The sequence below is a fragment of the Branchiostoma floridae genome, chromosome 5 (assembly GCF_000003815.2).
Source record: "Branchiostoma floridae strain S238N-H82 chromosome 5, Bfl_VNyyK, whole genome shotgun sequence".
Taxonomy (NCBI): Eukaryota; Metazoa; Chordata; class Leptocardii; order Amphioxiformes; family Branchiostomatidae; genus Branchiostoma; species Branchiostoma floridae.
In genome coordinates, this window is record NC_049983.1 from 23029454 (window position 1) to 23045014 (window position 15561).

Below are 15561 nucleotides of genomic sequence, written 5' to 3' on the forward strand. Positions count from 1 at the left end.
TCCTGACCCACTTCCAGTTGTCTGATCTAAATGAAATTTTGTATGTGTAATAATTCATATCTCTATGGGTTATGTTGCAAAAGACAGCTCTGAACTAATTGTGGTTTCTGATTTACTGGTGTTTGAACTTAGTCAGGTGCGAAATGGACCAGGTGTGAAATGGAACCAGTTGAGTGTCGCGCAGTGATCCGGTTTTTGTATTTGAAAGGACGCACACCAAAGAAGACTTTTGATGAAATAAATGAAACTTATGGTGATGATGCCCCATCATATGACCTTGTAAAACGCTGGCATCCTGAATTCAACGTGGCTGGAAGTCTGTGGAAACAGCTCCCAGACCTGGTCGTCCCTCTTGTGCCATTGATGAGGCATCAGTTGGAGGACCAACCTGGGGTGTCCTACAAAATCGGTGTCCAGAGCTGCATCAAACGATGGGAGAAATGCATAACTCTGGGTGATTCCTATGAAGAGAAAGACTAATAACTGTGCCAAGTTTCATTAATCTCCTGCTATGGGAAATGGGTCAGGACCATTACTAATTGCACGCCCCTCGTACATTGTTTCCAAAGGACAAAATGTCCGCTGGCATGCGGCAACAGTGTGTCCTTTGGAAAGGCATTTTACACGTCACATAATTCCTTCCCTCAATACCTAGCATTACTTGGGGACGTCCCTCTAAATAGGACGTAAAGTGGGGCTCCTTTGAGGAGAGCTTCATCTCGAGCACGTAAAAGAACAAACCACAATCATCGAAAAGGTCCTTCTTCGTGTGAGTGGATGAAATATAATCTGTCCGGATATGCAGCCTGTACTGTTAAAGCCTGCGTTGTTACGACATGAGGTGATTTACCGTTTATGCATGCAATACAAACAAAACGCACTGCATACTGGGCCAAGCAGGGGTAAGGGTGACTGACAGTAAATGCTGCGGGACAGGGTGTGTCTTAGTCTCAGCATTTTGCGAAATTCTTTTGCAAAGTTTAATTCAGCTTTCTAGTAGTAGGTGAAAACAGAATCGTTACACAAATGCAATGCTAAATTCTGTGCTCAATATTACAAGAACATGGGTAAAATGGGTCCGTCTCGCAAATGGCCGTCTCTATACTATTAAGTTGACATCTTCATCCACCCCTCACGATCACTGGTTTTCCTTCATGGGTAGCGAGCTGGCAGAAGAATTCGCCAGCCGTCTGTGGGGAAAACAGTGCGATTATGGGTCAAAACCTCCACTAACATGTTAACAGTTCTATCAATGTTGTAAGTCACGAATATCTGGATTTACCAATGATGCTATTTACCGGGTACATCTGGTGATGGTTGCTTTGGGTGGAAAATGGCGCCGGTATAAATTTCCTGGATGTATTTGTCACTATGATAGATCCCACTTTTTTTGTGGTGTGAGCCCTCCATATCTAACCCAAGCTGTTACGAGATTACATCCCATGATCAGGAAAGTCTGATGCAATATTGATCTCTGCTTGATTCTTGATACACAATTTTACTTTTCGCTCCCGCAAGCAGCCCGTCCGGGCCCAGGTTTGGAAATGTGACCTAGCATTGCCACAAACTACTCAAAACTGTAGCAATTTGTACTCAAAACTGTAGCAAAAGTATTCGTGTAAATGATACTTGGATACTTTATGATAAACTCCAGTGGAAATGTCGAATTTAAAACAAAGAAGGCATCTTTGATACGTACTTGGTATATACGAAAAATCCTACAGCAGCCAGGATGGCGGCAAAAACCATCCCGCCCAGTAAGCTGAGAACCACCGGCAACGCCAGGCTGGGCCCGCTACTGCTGGAGACTTTAGCGGCTGCAAGGAGCAAAAAGAAAATGCTTATTGTTTAGTGTGAGTTTTTAACCTTTTTTTTTAACACAAGGCAAGAAGAACAAATGCAAATGAAATTAAATTCTAGTCCTAGACTTCCATACCTCCATAGGTTCTTGAGCTATACATATCATATCACAATATCATAAGAACATGAACAGGATCACGAGAATGCTCGTTCAAAATGCTGTCACCGGTCTTTACGAATTGATGGAGCCAAATTACGGGCATAATTATTGCTTTCCGCATTTTCAATCGCAGTTTTATGACGTTTTTACATTTTTTCTGGTTTTCTACAGGAACAAGAAATGACCTTTATGATTGTAACCCATCAAGTCAAGTCCCGCATTACGTACCTTTACCGCTGGTACTAGTGAGGACTAAGAGTCCCTCGTTTGTGATACCCCCGCGTCCAAAGAAGGAGAGCGTGGACGAACAGTGCCCTCTCATCCTACCAGTGAAGATCACGACTGAGTCGTGGGGATGAAACTGAGACACAGAAAAGGCATGAATAATGTCACAAAGGTAGGTTGTCAAATGACCTTAGTGGCCACGACAAAAGTAACAATAGGTAGGTTGTCCAATGTCCCAAGGCGGTAGTGGCAGTGGGTCATTATCCACTGTGTCTAGGGCACGGTACAGGGAGGCGGAGCCCAACTCTCTCATTCCATTGCCCTTTACCTCCCCAACTGAAGTCATGATACCCATGTTTGCACCTGAGTGGAGTGAGAAACATCGTGTAAAAAGTCTTTCCAAAGGGCACAAGATCGATAGCATCACAGGATTCGAACCCAGGGTTCAGGGCCAATTATGGCGTCATTTATCGCCGAAAACGTCGACAATAATCTAATACATGTACATATATCGCTGACTCACACTCCCGAACACCGCACAGGACAGGGTGCCGGGCGCTCCTTCCACTTCAAACGGTTCGGGAATATACAGGTGGAGAACGCGCTCGAGCGGATCGTAAATACCTGTGTGGAAGACAACAGTCATTGAAATTGGAGAATGCGTGTTCTACATTGTCATTGTTTTCATTGATTTAATCATAGTCACCTTCGCAGAGGTGAATATGTTGCTTTCGGCAAGTTTCTTCCCCTTCTTCCTCTTAAAAAAATATAGGATCAATGATATGGATCAGATACCATGGTTACTAGTGGCAGCCGTGTTCGATGGTGTTCAATTTACGTTATGTAGCAAGTGACAGGACAGAGCTGTATATCGCTCTGCACTCGTGAGGTTCATTCGGGTGTGACGTCAGCAATCGGTCAAAGGTTGTTGGATGTCTATATCACCCCCGTCCCGTCAGAGGCGAATGAAATCCACGTGTCCAGAGTGATTTACAACAGTGTCATAAACGTTGATAACTGACAACACATAGAACTTAACGTTATACAGAAAGAAAATCAGTGTCTTTGATGTACCTATCATGTAGAGGCTCCAGTCCTGACCCGAGAGAGTAGCGTTGAGCACGCCGTGCGGCTGGACCGTGTGAACGGTCATGGTGACGTTCTGCAGGGTGAAGGCTGACATGTCCAGCGTGCCGGTCAGCTGCAACTCTTTCTGAACCGGGAACTCGCTTACAGGATCTGTTGAAAGGAAATAAAATAAAAAAGATTTGACATCGAATCCGGATATGTGAATCCGGATTGCCAGGGTATACCCCACTGTGAATCCGGATAAATAAGATGTCGTTTCGGTGTATCCGGTTATATTCCGATTCAGATCCGAATTCGGATTCAGGGTTCGCAATCCTAATTCACTGCGAATCCGAATATATCGGGATACGCAAATCCTAGTATGAACGGGCTGTTACAGAGACGTGGAGTCGAGTGGCCATGCTAGTGGGCACGCTTGAGGGTGAAAGGTCATGGGTTCGGTTTCTGGTATTCTCACCTTTGCCGCTTGAGACCTATGACATTCACCATTGTCTCCCCGTAAAGGTACCCAGGACCATTAATCACCGAAGTGGTGAGGGGGATCCTACAGCCTCGAAGAGAGGCCCCTTCATTATTTCTATCCCCGTGAAACTGCTACTGACTACCTTTAAAGTCACCAGGGCAGGGGAGACCTCCTACAGTCCCGAAGAGAACCCACCATATCAGCGATAGATTGGTTACCAAGTTATTGACGTTTTCTTGTTGAAGTTTTCTGAAGAGTTACCCTTGCCGCACGTTGACTTGTGATCAGTGATATCCTCCAATAACTCCAACCCCGTAAAGCTACTACCGAGTGTTGTAAGCCACCCAGGCGGTGGTGGGATCCTACAGTCTCGAAGGGAGCCCGTCCAATCCGCGATAGACGTGTTACCAGGTTACTGACCAGTTTGTCTGAAGAGTTACCTTTGCCGCACGTTTCCTTGTGGCCCGTGAGATCCTCCACCATCCTGGTCACCGCGTCTGTAGTCTTCTTCAGGAAGTCCAGCCTCTCATCAGTGATGGTCATGGTGTCATTTGGGGTCAGACTCGGCCAGGCCTTCTCTCTGCCTCTGTATACAACTAGAGACGAACGAGAGCATGCTAGCAAGCTCAAACAACAACCAATCGCTATGAGAGACGCGTTAGATAACTTAAAACAATGATTACAGTTTGATGAACAAAGTTAGGTGTGATGTCCCGGTGGATTATCGCAGATACAGAAGCTGGTGTGTTACGCCAAAGGTCTTTTCTAAGTGAATGCGTGTATCCTCGATTTTCCTTACTAAGATTGCTTTATGTTAGTCATTTTGATGATTTTCACATAGCCGATAAGTTGAGCAGTGGTTTTCCCACGTCACAGATTAAACACTGTTTTGTGATATGATGGACGAAAAGTAACCATAGTTCACCTTTATCTGCGGGGTAACCTATACCCGATGTTTAAAAAGACTGGATATTTCGGGATATCTTATTTTCAAAATATATTGTAATTTGAAACCACCTCCATAGACTTCATACCTTGAATACCACTTTTTTTTTAGATATAATGGATATAGGCTACCCATCGGATAAAGGTGAACTTACACTTATACCTGTGTCAGTGAGGAATATGGCCTTCACATCTGGTACCACTTCGTACAAGGCTTTGATGTCAGCATCCGTCAGACCATCGTAAAGTGGCCATAGAGGGTCCTGCTTCGTCTGGTCCGTTATTTCCTTGAAAGGGAGGGTCATGCTCTGGGGAAAAATAAAGAAAGTACCTGAACCTGTACCTGAAAGTTCGATACGCAGCAGATCTCCGATCCTTATGGTGTACTTAAAGGTAAGTCAGTCTTTAGTAAAGATGGAAAGATTAAATCACCAAAATTGGGTTGTAATACCTGGGCACAGGAACCCAAAATAAAGATTCTTGGTCTAAATTGTAAATAGAAACTAAAGAAGATAATGTTCAAAGTTCTACATATAAAATTGAAGCAGACACATTTGCCCACCCCATCCCCATGCCAAATGTCAGGTCAATTGGTCCAAATATGAAAACGAAAGTTGAATTCATTTGAAAATTTGGCAGAAGAAAAAGAAGGAGAACATGAAACATCCAATCCATACTGTGTTTTGTTTGAAGCTTTATTTTTTCAAAAGAAGCTCAAATTGGCCTGTATGATACATGGTATGGATTGATTGTTCCTTCTTCGTCTCCTTGTTGGGTGTATTGGTTGAAACATAGCAATAACTTACACGCCTCTTGTACTGTGGGTTACCAGCTCCATCGAACTTGTTGTTGAAGGCAGCCGCCAGGGGCGAGTCGACCTCGCGGGAGATCACGGCCACGAAGTCTCCCCTGTAGCCGCCATCTCGGATGGCGTTAGCTGAGTCCACTAGTCCGGGCACCTGCAATGGGTGTAAGGTATAAGTTTTTTTTCTATTTACTTTGGACAGACGAGGACAATGTGACACTGCACTCAAGTTAGTAACTTATATCAACAGTGCCACATACACAGTACAGGCAGAAAGTAAAGTCTTTTCTATCTCCTCGACCGAAGTCAGGTGCACATTTTTACACCTTTTATACCTGGGTGAAGTGAGGAAGGTTGTTTCTGGTGCCTTTCACAAGAGCACAATGTCGGGGGCACGGCGAGTGTCGAACTCGTGACCTCTAGATTCAGAGCCGAACACTCTACTAGTTACGCCACATACGACGCCACCATTTACACGATTTGGTTTGTGCCAAATGATACGTAGAAAAGATCATTTAACAAATATCGTTGAAGAGGTTCATCAGTCACGTATGTTTACAGTTACTATCAATTTTTTTCTAACAGTGACTGTTTATTAAAGGTAAAGAATGTACCTTCAAATTTTCGATGTCTGACTGCACATCTTGGACGCGGAGAATGGTCTAGTCTCGTGTTCTCTCGTGAGATCAAGACTAGGCCATTCTCCGTGACCAAGATGTGCTGTCAGACATAAAAAATTTGGAGGTACGTTCTCTACCTTTAATAAACAGTCACTGTTAGAAGAAAATTGATAGTAACTATCATTTAACAAATCATAACGCAATTGAGATTGAGAGGGGACGTCATGCGCATCCTGGCACATTGAACAAATTGTAAGAGTCACTCCTATTTAGAGGTCGGTTTGGTTTTGACAAAATAAAGCTCAATGAAATGTCTGACACTCTGATTGCCTCCATGAGAAAAAATGGATGTATACTATTATGATTTGGTCTCTCTGCGTGTGTGTGCGTCTGTGTCTGTGTTGTGAGCATACGAATGGATTGTGTGTGGTATTTAGTATGCGCATATGTCTTGGGAAAGCGCTAATATCTTGTCAAGAATATTGCAACTCTTGGAAAAAACGAAGAGTCTCGTCAATTCTCTGCCTCAGTAACGTGCGACAAAATAAGTCGCATGAATTGTCTTGTACGCCTTTAGCTCACCGTTCGGAAGGCATCTTCGCTGGGAAGGTCCTGAGCTCCCGGAGTGTTGTTATAGTTTAAGAGAGCTTGCAGAACGACGACCCCTTGGATGTCTGTAGTTCCTATGTGGCTGTCGTTCATGAAGGGCACGAGGACGTCCTTCACGAACTCCCGGCAGCCGCAGCCCACGGTGGCGCAGGGGCTGCTCGGTGCGCCTGTGGCACGGACATATACATAGAGTCACTACAGATTACAGACAACATACACAAGTTTTCAATCACTCAGGCACATACACACAATGTGTGCTAGAGCTCTGTACAGATGCGTGTATTAGTGCGCGCGCCCGCGCGCGTGAGTGTATGTTTGTGCGCGCGCGTGTGTGTGTGTGACCACACATGTGTTCATATGCGTATGTGTGTGTATGCGTATGCGTATGTGTGTGTGTGTGTGTGTGTGTGTGTGTGTGTGTGTGTGTGTGTGTGTGTGTGTGTGTGTGTGTGTGTGTGAGTGTGTGTGTGTTCATGTGTCTGTGTCTGTGTCTGTGTGTGTCTGTGTTTGTGTTTATTTCAAAAACGAAATATTACGGGAAGGACAATATTCCCTTCGGAAACGGAAATTGTCTTTCTTAATTGAGTTTGATTTACCTGTCCTTTCTATAGTCGAAAAGTCGAAAGCCGTGAAGACGACGGTGTAGTCCTACAGGTAGGGCTGTGAGGTGATGAGGCGGGCCGACTCCAGCAGGGCGGCCAGCCCGGACCCGTTATCCTCCACCCCGGCCATCTCGTACGGACTCTCGTAGTGGGCGGTCAGCATGACGGGTCTGTCCTGTGGCGTCATGAAGTAACGACCCGGCCACAGACCGAGCACGTTCACGCCCCTAAAAGTCCTCTGTACAAGACAAAAAAAGGTAAAGTTACCCGCGCATCCGTAACATATGCATAGGGGTGGTGCCCATCTCCATTTCTGGAGGCCTTTGACCACACATTTGTGCAAGACACTGCGGCAGGGAGGTAGTCCGCTGTTAGTGATGGAAGGCTAATCGCAGATAACATGAAGGGTACAGAATAAGTTTGAATTTTAGTGTAAATTAGTGTGAATTTTATTATAGAGTAAGTTCTTAGACCAGGTCCTGTGTCGATTTTAACTCTTAGCTTTTTAAAAAAAAAGGTCAACCGGGCCTAAATAAGCTCGGTAGCCACAGGGCAAATTTCGGTATTTCCGGACTTGCGTCGATGACCCAGTTTCGGCCCATTCAGAATGCTTACGTAGCCATGGCCAAAGTGGCTGTAGAAATGTTTTTCTTGGGATGTGTATGGATTTTGGAGGTGCATATTATAGGTAAGGGTTGTAGCTTCTATACTGTGTTGAAAAAACAAATTTTTAGTGATATTTGTGGCTGAAGTAGGCCTTAGAAGTTAGGTGTTTTGGTGTTGTTTACAGACAGTGAAAGGGGGTGAAAAGGTCACCACCTATGTTTTGATGGCGTATAATATAATTCCGCCGTAAATTGTTTCCTTTTTTTGTCGTCAAACTACTCTTCAGAGGTCGGACAACCATACCAATGTGAGTTTTTCATGTTCTAAAAGTCATGTAGGTGATTTTTGACAGCCTCTTTCTCCCATGATTCCCTTTGTTAAGAATATGCATAGTAAATACTGCAATGTAGCCCACAGGGCATCCACGTGACCCACATGAACTGCCCACCGGGCCCCCTTTTTCAATTGGGACATTACTCCACGCCTACACCGCAATACAGGCCGTCGGTTAATGAATGACAGCGCTATCATGTTAGCAATCCATTATCAGGTGACGTATCGAGCATGTCACCAAAACGTAGAATAGTATACTAGTAAGCGCACGCGTACCTTAGGTCAGATTCACGTGCATAAGAATACCATCTTCTATACAGTTTTCACATATAGACTTATCCGAAGATAAATGTTAGGTAGTATACAGGTAGCTCAATGTCATTTTGCTTGATGTATACTTTGTTAATAAGAATAAAAGTCACTTATTATATAGAAAAAATAACACAATCTAAATGATTTTTCCGTTTCAAAACGTGTTTACTTGCCTCTTACTTTGACGTGATCACCACATTGTGCTGTAAACAGCCAATTTGCATTCTTTTTACTAGTTTATTCACGCCAGTGTAGAATCGAGAATCGCCTCACCCCGTCATCTCTCTGCAGAAGGAAACTTTGTTTGGCGACCTGCATGTTGTAGCTCTTCAACGTGTCGTAGATGAAGTCCTCGGCTGCGACCAGCCCTTCGAAGTAGGTGATGTGGTGCCGGGGAGTCGTGAAGTGGTCGGTCAGCAGACTCCGCAGGTTGTCCCGGGAGGTCTCCGGCTTGGCCGCCTCCAGACCTGACGGGTCCAGCAAAGATACAATGAACAAGGTTATGATGAATATCCAGACTTAATCTCCAAGATCCTACGGTTGCATAATATAGTATCAAAAGCTGGCAGAGGAGTGAAGCCGACTTAGGAGTGTGACAGCTCATGGCTGGCTATACTCCTTGGCCAGTTTGGTACTATCTTATGCCATTGTAGGATCTGCTTGGAGATTAATCCTGACTCAGAATTTAAAGATTCTGGCTTCACGTCCCCCGCCAGGTTTCCTGTACTCCACGGTACAAAACTGGCGTGTTTGTGGTACTATTTTGGGCCCAAGGTCTAACTGCGAATAGAGCGTAATCTCGTGGTGACACTGATTGAAGGCTGGATGTAACAAGTGACATTCCATGTAAAATTTTAATTGCTGACTTTGCTTATTGGCTGTCTTTGTTTTCTTTTCTTCTTTGATGAAAGATGTGAATGCAGCAGATTCTTATTGCCATTTTGGTGATCTTGTGGTGGAAACCGTCCTCCATGACCTGCTAGCAGGTGATTGTTTGCCATGTACATGTTACATGTAGGATATAACTTGTTAGATAATCTCGAGTAGACGGGGGACGCCGCACTGTTTTATGACCGTGCAACCTTTTGCCGTGTCTTGTTCGTTCTTTAAGTGTCACTTTCCTTTGATAAAGGGAGCATACTGGATTACGGAGAGTGAAAACGTTCAACCCTAATGACGTACTAAACGCTGTGAAAAAAGGCTCACTAAAACAAACCAAAGTCTCTCATCCCTTCAACAATTAGCCACGAAGTGCAACACCGGAGTTTAGACGACGGACGGACTAAAACTAAAGGTGCTATATCAAGTATAGGAACTTCTGTATGACAAACCTTCGATAAAAACCAGGAGTAGTAAGACTGGAAGGATCATCGTGGCCGTATTCCCAACACCTGTGCACAGGCTAGCTGTACTGGAGGGTATATCTCCTCGTGCGAGGACGCTGCTACCTTGGCGGCGTGTGGATCGGTACATACCCACAGCGGAATTGTGTCAAGAGTTATTGATAAGGAATCTCAGCTTGTCACTGATCATGATGCCCCCTCCCCTAGTACCTTATATAACTGCCCCACTTTCTATCAAGTTAAGTTAAGACTTAGTTTAGTTAATGTTGCTAAATTTGCAGAAGGTGTGTAGAAATGTTGAATGATAGTTTGTGAAAGATGATTTACAGCCACTGTGATTCAATAATGCTAGGTAAATACTAGTACACTAACAGGTATCATCATGAAGCGTAGGAAACTCCGCCCATGTAGATAAACTGTTACATGGGCAGAGTGTATAAAGAGTGAGGTATTAAGTAGGACAGCATTTTGTATAGCTTATTAATTGCTGGCGGGGTAAAAAGGACATGTAGATTAAGTGTTCGGTATGACACAGAACTGCGCCAAACTGCGGCAAGACATTCACAAAGTGGAACCAATCGACACAATGTCTAGCCTAAAATTGCTTTGCATGATATTCCCATTATAAAGTCAAGGGTAGCACACATTCAATTTAGGCGCCGTCAACGTTAACGTACCGCAGTCTAGTGAGATGGTGGGCTATTCTACGTGCTAGAGGTGTGTCTCTCTCTCCTCAAACACTGAACCTCCAGTAGGAGAGACAGATTCAGATCCCCACATCTGCTTGGGGATTACTGATGGCCTGGGAATATTGTAAGATGAGACCACCGCGGACTTTGGACGCAGCCTGACGGTGTTTGCAGTATTTGGTTCTGAGAAGGTAGCAAGATGCCGTGGGCGAAAGCCTTGGTGTTTCTTCTTCTAACTACCGCAGGTAAGACTTTTGGTCGGTTATTGGTTATTGGGTGGGCCGACTTCTCTCTCTTTGCAGCCAGGGGCTGAATTGCGAGTAGCTTACCGTGATAGGCGGGACTAAATCGCAAGGGTCTGGAGCGAGCTGCCATGCCATTTGGCGCCACTCAGGTGACCTCAATTGCAATACGACAGTAATTGCCCCAGATTAAACACATCTACATTAGACTGATCTACTTTAGATTTGTTGCGGACCAGGGTTGAAAAGCGGGCCTCAAGAGACACCAGCCTCACACCGTAGATTAATGATGGTATATGTTGATCTATTTGCTGACCATCCTCCGCTGGTCGGCTTCGTGGTGTTGATACAGGGCCCAGTCTGCTTCGCAAAGGCCTGTTTCTGGCAGCCTGTCTTTTTAAGGGACGTTTCATGAGTGATCGCCGGGAGTACTGTAAATGAAACCTACCCATTAAAAATTCCCTCGCGTGTGCTAATGAACTGAGCGGACGGGCAACACTCTTAGCACTGTAGAGATAGCAGTGAGATCCCGATGGTATGCTATATACCAGGCTAATATGGATCAGAAAACCCATTTCAATGCCAATGCAGTATCAGTAGTCCTGAGGTATACATATTTCAAGACAATGTTGAGAAGGCCTCCATAACGATGATGTGGAGGTATAATCATGGTGCCTGGTGACTTCATGAGAGTTGATATTACTGGCGAATTCTGCTTATATATCTATAGTATTCCGTTTATTTGACCAATTTTGACTATTTTTCCACCAGCCTTGAGTCTTGTATACGAAACGCAGTTTGAAACCACCGTCCGTCGACTTGGTATCCATAAATACACTGCTTTTAAAAACATCTGAATCAGGTTACCCCGCTAATAAAGATGAAATAGCTTTAGAGACTCGTCGGTTCATTCTACCCACAGTAACGCCTGGTGTGATTGGCGAGGAGAGTTCCACAGAGAACCTGCGGCGACTTCTGACCAATCGGTTCAGCACGAACCGGCACCACTCAGCCAACCCGGACGCGCGTCTTTCTGACCGACACCTTCCAGTCGTACGGCCTTCACGTCACTCTACAAAACTTCACGTCCGACAGAACAGGGGTGCGTAGTCGTCATCTTCATGAATCGTGATTTGTTTTGAAATACGATAAGTTAGCCTGGATGTGGGCCGTATAACAATTCAGCTCTTAAGCGGAACAGATCGTTGTAGACTCTTTTGGACGGTCGGCCTAGCCAAAGCCAAAGAAGCAAAACTTTTGTTAAAACCTCTTTTGTGAGAGTCTTTTCAGGGGCACAGCTGCAGCACGAGTATCGCCCTGCCAGTACAGGGGTATAGAATATTGTTACTGTGTGGCCTGACTACTCTCTCTTCGCAGCCAGGGGCTAAATTGCGAGGATACGGCTGCCATTCGGCGCTAACTCAGGTGACCTCAATACAACACAGTAACTGCCCAAAGTGTGGCCATAGGACTGTTTGTTTTGAACCAAGTGTATGCACGGGACCTCCTTTTAACGTACAATCTGAGGAACGGCCCTAAACGAAGCTAGGCACTCATTTCGACCTGGGTGAAGTGGCTTTCCCAAGGGCAGAAGATCGGTGGCATATCGACGGGTTCGAACCCAGAGCCTCTGGGTTCTGGGCCAAACGCCCTACCGTTACGCCACAGGACCCCACAGCAACTTGTAAAGGTACAAAACCGGTTTTTCTTCTTGGACCGGTCCAGAAAAACCGGACCTGAAAAAAATCAGTAGTAAACCGGATGTTGGACCGATTCGAAAATTAACAGATTATTCCGGCAGGCGTTCGCGTGTTTTGAGGCTTAAAGGTCCAAGAAAATAACAAGAGAGAAGTAGAGGAGAGTTGATAGTCATTTGTACCAAGTTTCTTCAGTCAAATTTGGCCTAAAACAGAGGCAGTTAGTGTTGCTTACATGAAGATAGGATTCTTAAACGCCAATGGACGTCGGATACTCCACCAAACAGAATCCTTTGAAGTGAAATGGACAATTGTTTTGATTATGATGAGTTCACAGATAATTAGGTTCAGGTTCAGGTCCGGACCTGGACCTGATCCTCTGGACCTGGACCGTACCTGGACCTGAATTTTCTGCACCGGTACCCACCCCTAGTAGTGACGAATCCGAAACCATAATCCCATCATTTAAGCACGAGGCGGCATAAACCAAGGCTACGACAAATAGAACATTAACGCTGATGCTAAAGTATTTCCTACTTTTCTCAACTTCAGTACCAAGGGGAAAACATCATCGGAACGTTGTCGGGCCGCTTCACGGGGACCCCCGCGGACATGCCCGTCCTGCTGGCCGCCCACTACGACACCATGCCCGATACACCCGGCGTGGACGACAACGGGTCCGGGATGGCCGCCCTGCTGGAGTCGGCCCGCCTCATCACCTCACAGCCCTGCAAGCTTACCCACTCCGTCATATTTGTAGCCTTCGACTTTGAGGAATATGGAAAAGGTGCGTCAACTTTGCAAATTATAAGACAAGGGGGGGGCCTGCCCACATACAAAATATTGTTAGGACCCCTCCATGATAGAAATTTAACAAATATAGGCAGATAACATGCCAGGGGAGTTAGCAGGTCGCAAACAATACTCCTCGGACAGCTTAACCTCTCTGCCTGTGGCATGTTATGCGTCTATGTTTGTCCAACTTCTATTTTTCCAGCAACCTGTGGAACTTGGTGGAGGCTAAAATCTCCATACGGAGCTCATACGGACTTGAGTATATACGCAGTATTTGTGGCGTCGGGCGAGGCGTAACTGGTAGAGCTTTCGGCTCGGAATCTAGAGGTTCTGAGTTCGATCCCCACCGTGCCCCGCCCCGACGTTGTACCCTTGGGAAAGGCACTTTACACGACCTTCCTCACTTCACCCAGGTGTAAAATGGGTACCTGACTTCGGTTGGGGAGGTAAAAAGACTACCTTTACCTTCTGTCTGTACCGTGTATGTGGCACTGTTAATATAAGTTACAAAAACTTGAGTGCAGTGCCACATTGTCCTCGTCTGTCCAAAAGCAAATAGAAAAAAAAGTATATACGCACGTGTGAACCCCCTTTACTCCGTTCCATTACCTGTACAGAGGGTAGCATGTGAGGAACATCCTCGTCCCGTACCTGACCCAGAACGGCATCCCGCTCGCAGACTTCCAAGGCGCCGTTAGCATGGACACCCTCATGAACTACAACAACAGCGAGGGAGTGCAGTACGTACCCAGCGAGTTCGGAATGGTGGGTGGAAGAATTGCCAAACCTCACTTTTTATGCATGTTTGTGTGTGTGTGTGTGTGTATGTGTGTGCGCGCGTGTGTGTGTATATGTGTATATATGTGTGTATTTGTGTGTGTGTGCGCGTTAATAACCGAATTCACATTCTGAACTGTAGAATAGGTAACGTTAGTTGTGTAATACATTATGTCGAATGCCTGACTGATGAACAAACATAACCAAAAGGGCACCACTGTTTTGAGCACTGAGACACGGAGGCCTTTTGAGCAAGGAACTCGAGTAACAGGATTTTGGATATGATTACTCAAGCAGAAATCAAATCTAGTTGCTTGAGTAATTGCTTTTTGGCGTAATCATTTGTTATTTTAGGTCCCGGACCCTGACAACATGTACAACAACGTAGCGGCTGACGGCTTCCGGGGGAACTTCATCGGTGTGGTCGGCAGGAGGGCCTACGATGCGCGCCTGTACAGCCCATTTCTGCAGACCTGGAACGGCACTGCACAGTACAGGGCGGTGGTAAGTCCTGACTTATGGGATTTTCATTCGACTGGGTGGCCCATTCAATTCTGCCGACTTGAATAAGTTATATAGTTGAACAGTTTATTTGTAAATGCATGGCAGCCAGATTTTTTGTCTTTTTCTTTGGAGTGCATAATCTGTAAAACGCTTTTAAAAAGGGTTAATGATCCGCCGCGAAATGTGTGTCATAAGGCCGGTCATTTGTTATAAGTATCGAATAAATCCACCGAGTGAGCGAGGCGGATTTACCCTGGCACATGCTTTATCGTATGTCTTCTTGCCTGTTCAGAGCATGCTGCTGCCGATGAGAGACGTGTATCAGGACGGCCCGTCCGACCCGTTCTGGCCGGTCTACAGAGAACTGCTCCGGTCCGACCACGCCAGCTTCTGGAGGGAACATCCCGACCTGAAGGCTGTGCAACTCACGGATACGGGTCAGCTCTGTTGACTTAAGATTTCCTAGGGCATATGAGCACTATTTTCAAAGCGCTGCGGGAAAATTGTCATAACTCCGTATTAGAAGCCTAAAAAGTTATCACATTTGAAGTATACGGAAACACAACTTTGGCAGTGCAACCATGGGTAACTGATGAGGTTACATGTTATGAATTTTGAGATATTACTATCTATTATGATTTATAATTTTTCAAACAAAAAGTAGTCTAGAAAACCATTCCCAAGGCTGTCCAAATCATGGATACGGGTCAGCATGGCTTACGGCTTGTCTGAAGCACACATGTGTACAGTACAGACGGATAGACAGACATATGGACGCGGATAAACACATATAGACACACACAGACACACACACACACACACACACACACACACACACACACAGACACACACACACAAAGAGACACACACACACACACACAGACACACAGACACACACACACAGACACACACACAGACACACACACACACAGACACACACACAGA

The 15561-nt window shown here is 45.4% G+C and overlaps 2 protein-coding genes across 2 annotated transcripts in view; one reads left to right on the top strand and one right to left on the bottom strand.

The window, feature by feature from the left end:
• Positions 1 to 641: 641 nt before the first annotated feature.
• LOC118416481 lies at positions 642 to 9033 on the bottom strand. The gene is made up of 11 exons (XM_035821594.1): positions 8843 to 9033; positions 7313 to 7556; positions 6690 to 6883; positions 5489 to 5641; positions 4846 to 4990; positions 4178 to 4333; positions 3260 to 3424; positions 2709 to 2809; positions 2189 to 2321; positions 1700 to 1817; positions 642 to 1190 (listed from the first exon to the last, which is right to left on the bottom strand). The coding sequence occupies exons 3-11, from the start codon at positions 6807 to 6809 to the stop codon at positions 1139 to 1141; spliced, it is 1143 nt and encodes a 380-aa protein (XP_035677487.1). The 5' UTR covers positions 6810 to 6883; positions 7313 to 7556; positions 8843 to 9033; the 3' UTR covers positions 642 to 1138.
• A 4922-nt stretch (positions 9034 to 13955) lies between these two features.
• Positions 13956 to 15561, top strand: part of LOC118416541 — a 4296-nt gene continuing 2690 nt past the window's right edge. The window contains exons 1-3 of the mRNA XM_035821671.1: positions 13956 to 14100; positions 14467 to 14616; positions 14909 to 15053. Of these exons, the coding sequence (XP_035677564.1) occupies positions 14035 to 14100; positions 14467 to 14616; positions 14909 to 15053 (361 nt within the window). The 5' untranslated portion in view covers positions 13956 to 14034. The remainder of the gene's footprint in view (positions 14101 to 14466; positions 14617 to 14908; positions 15054 to 15561) is intronic.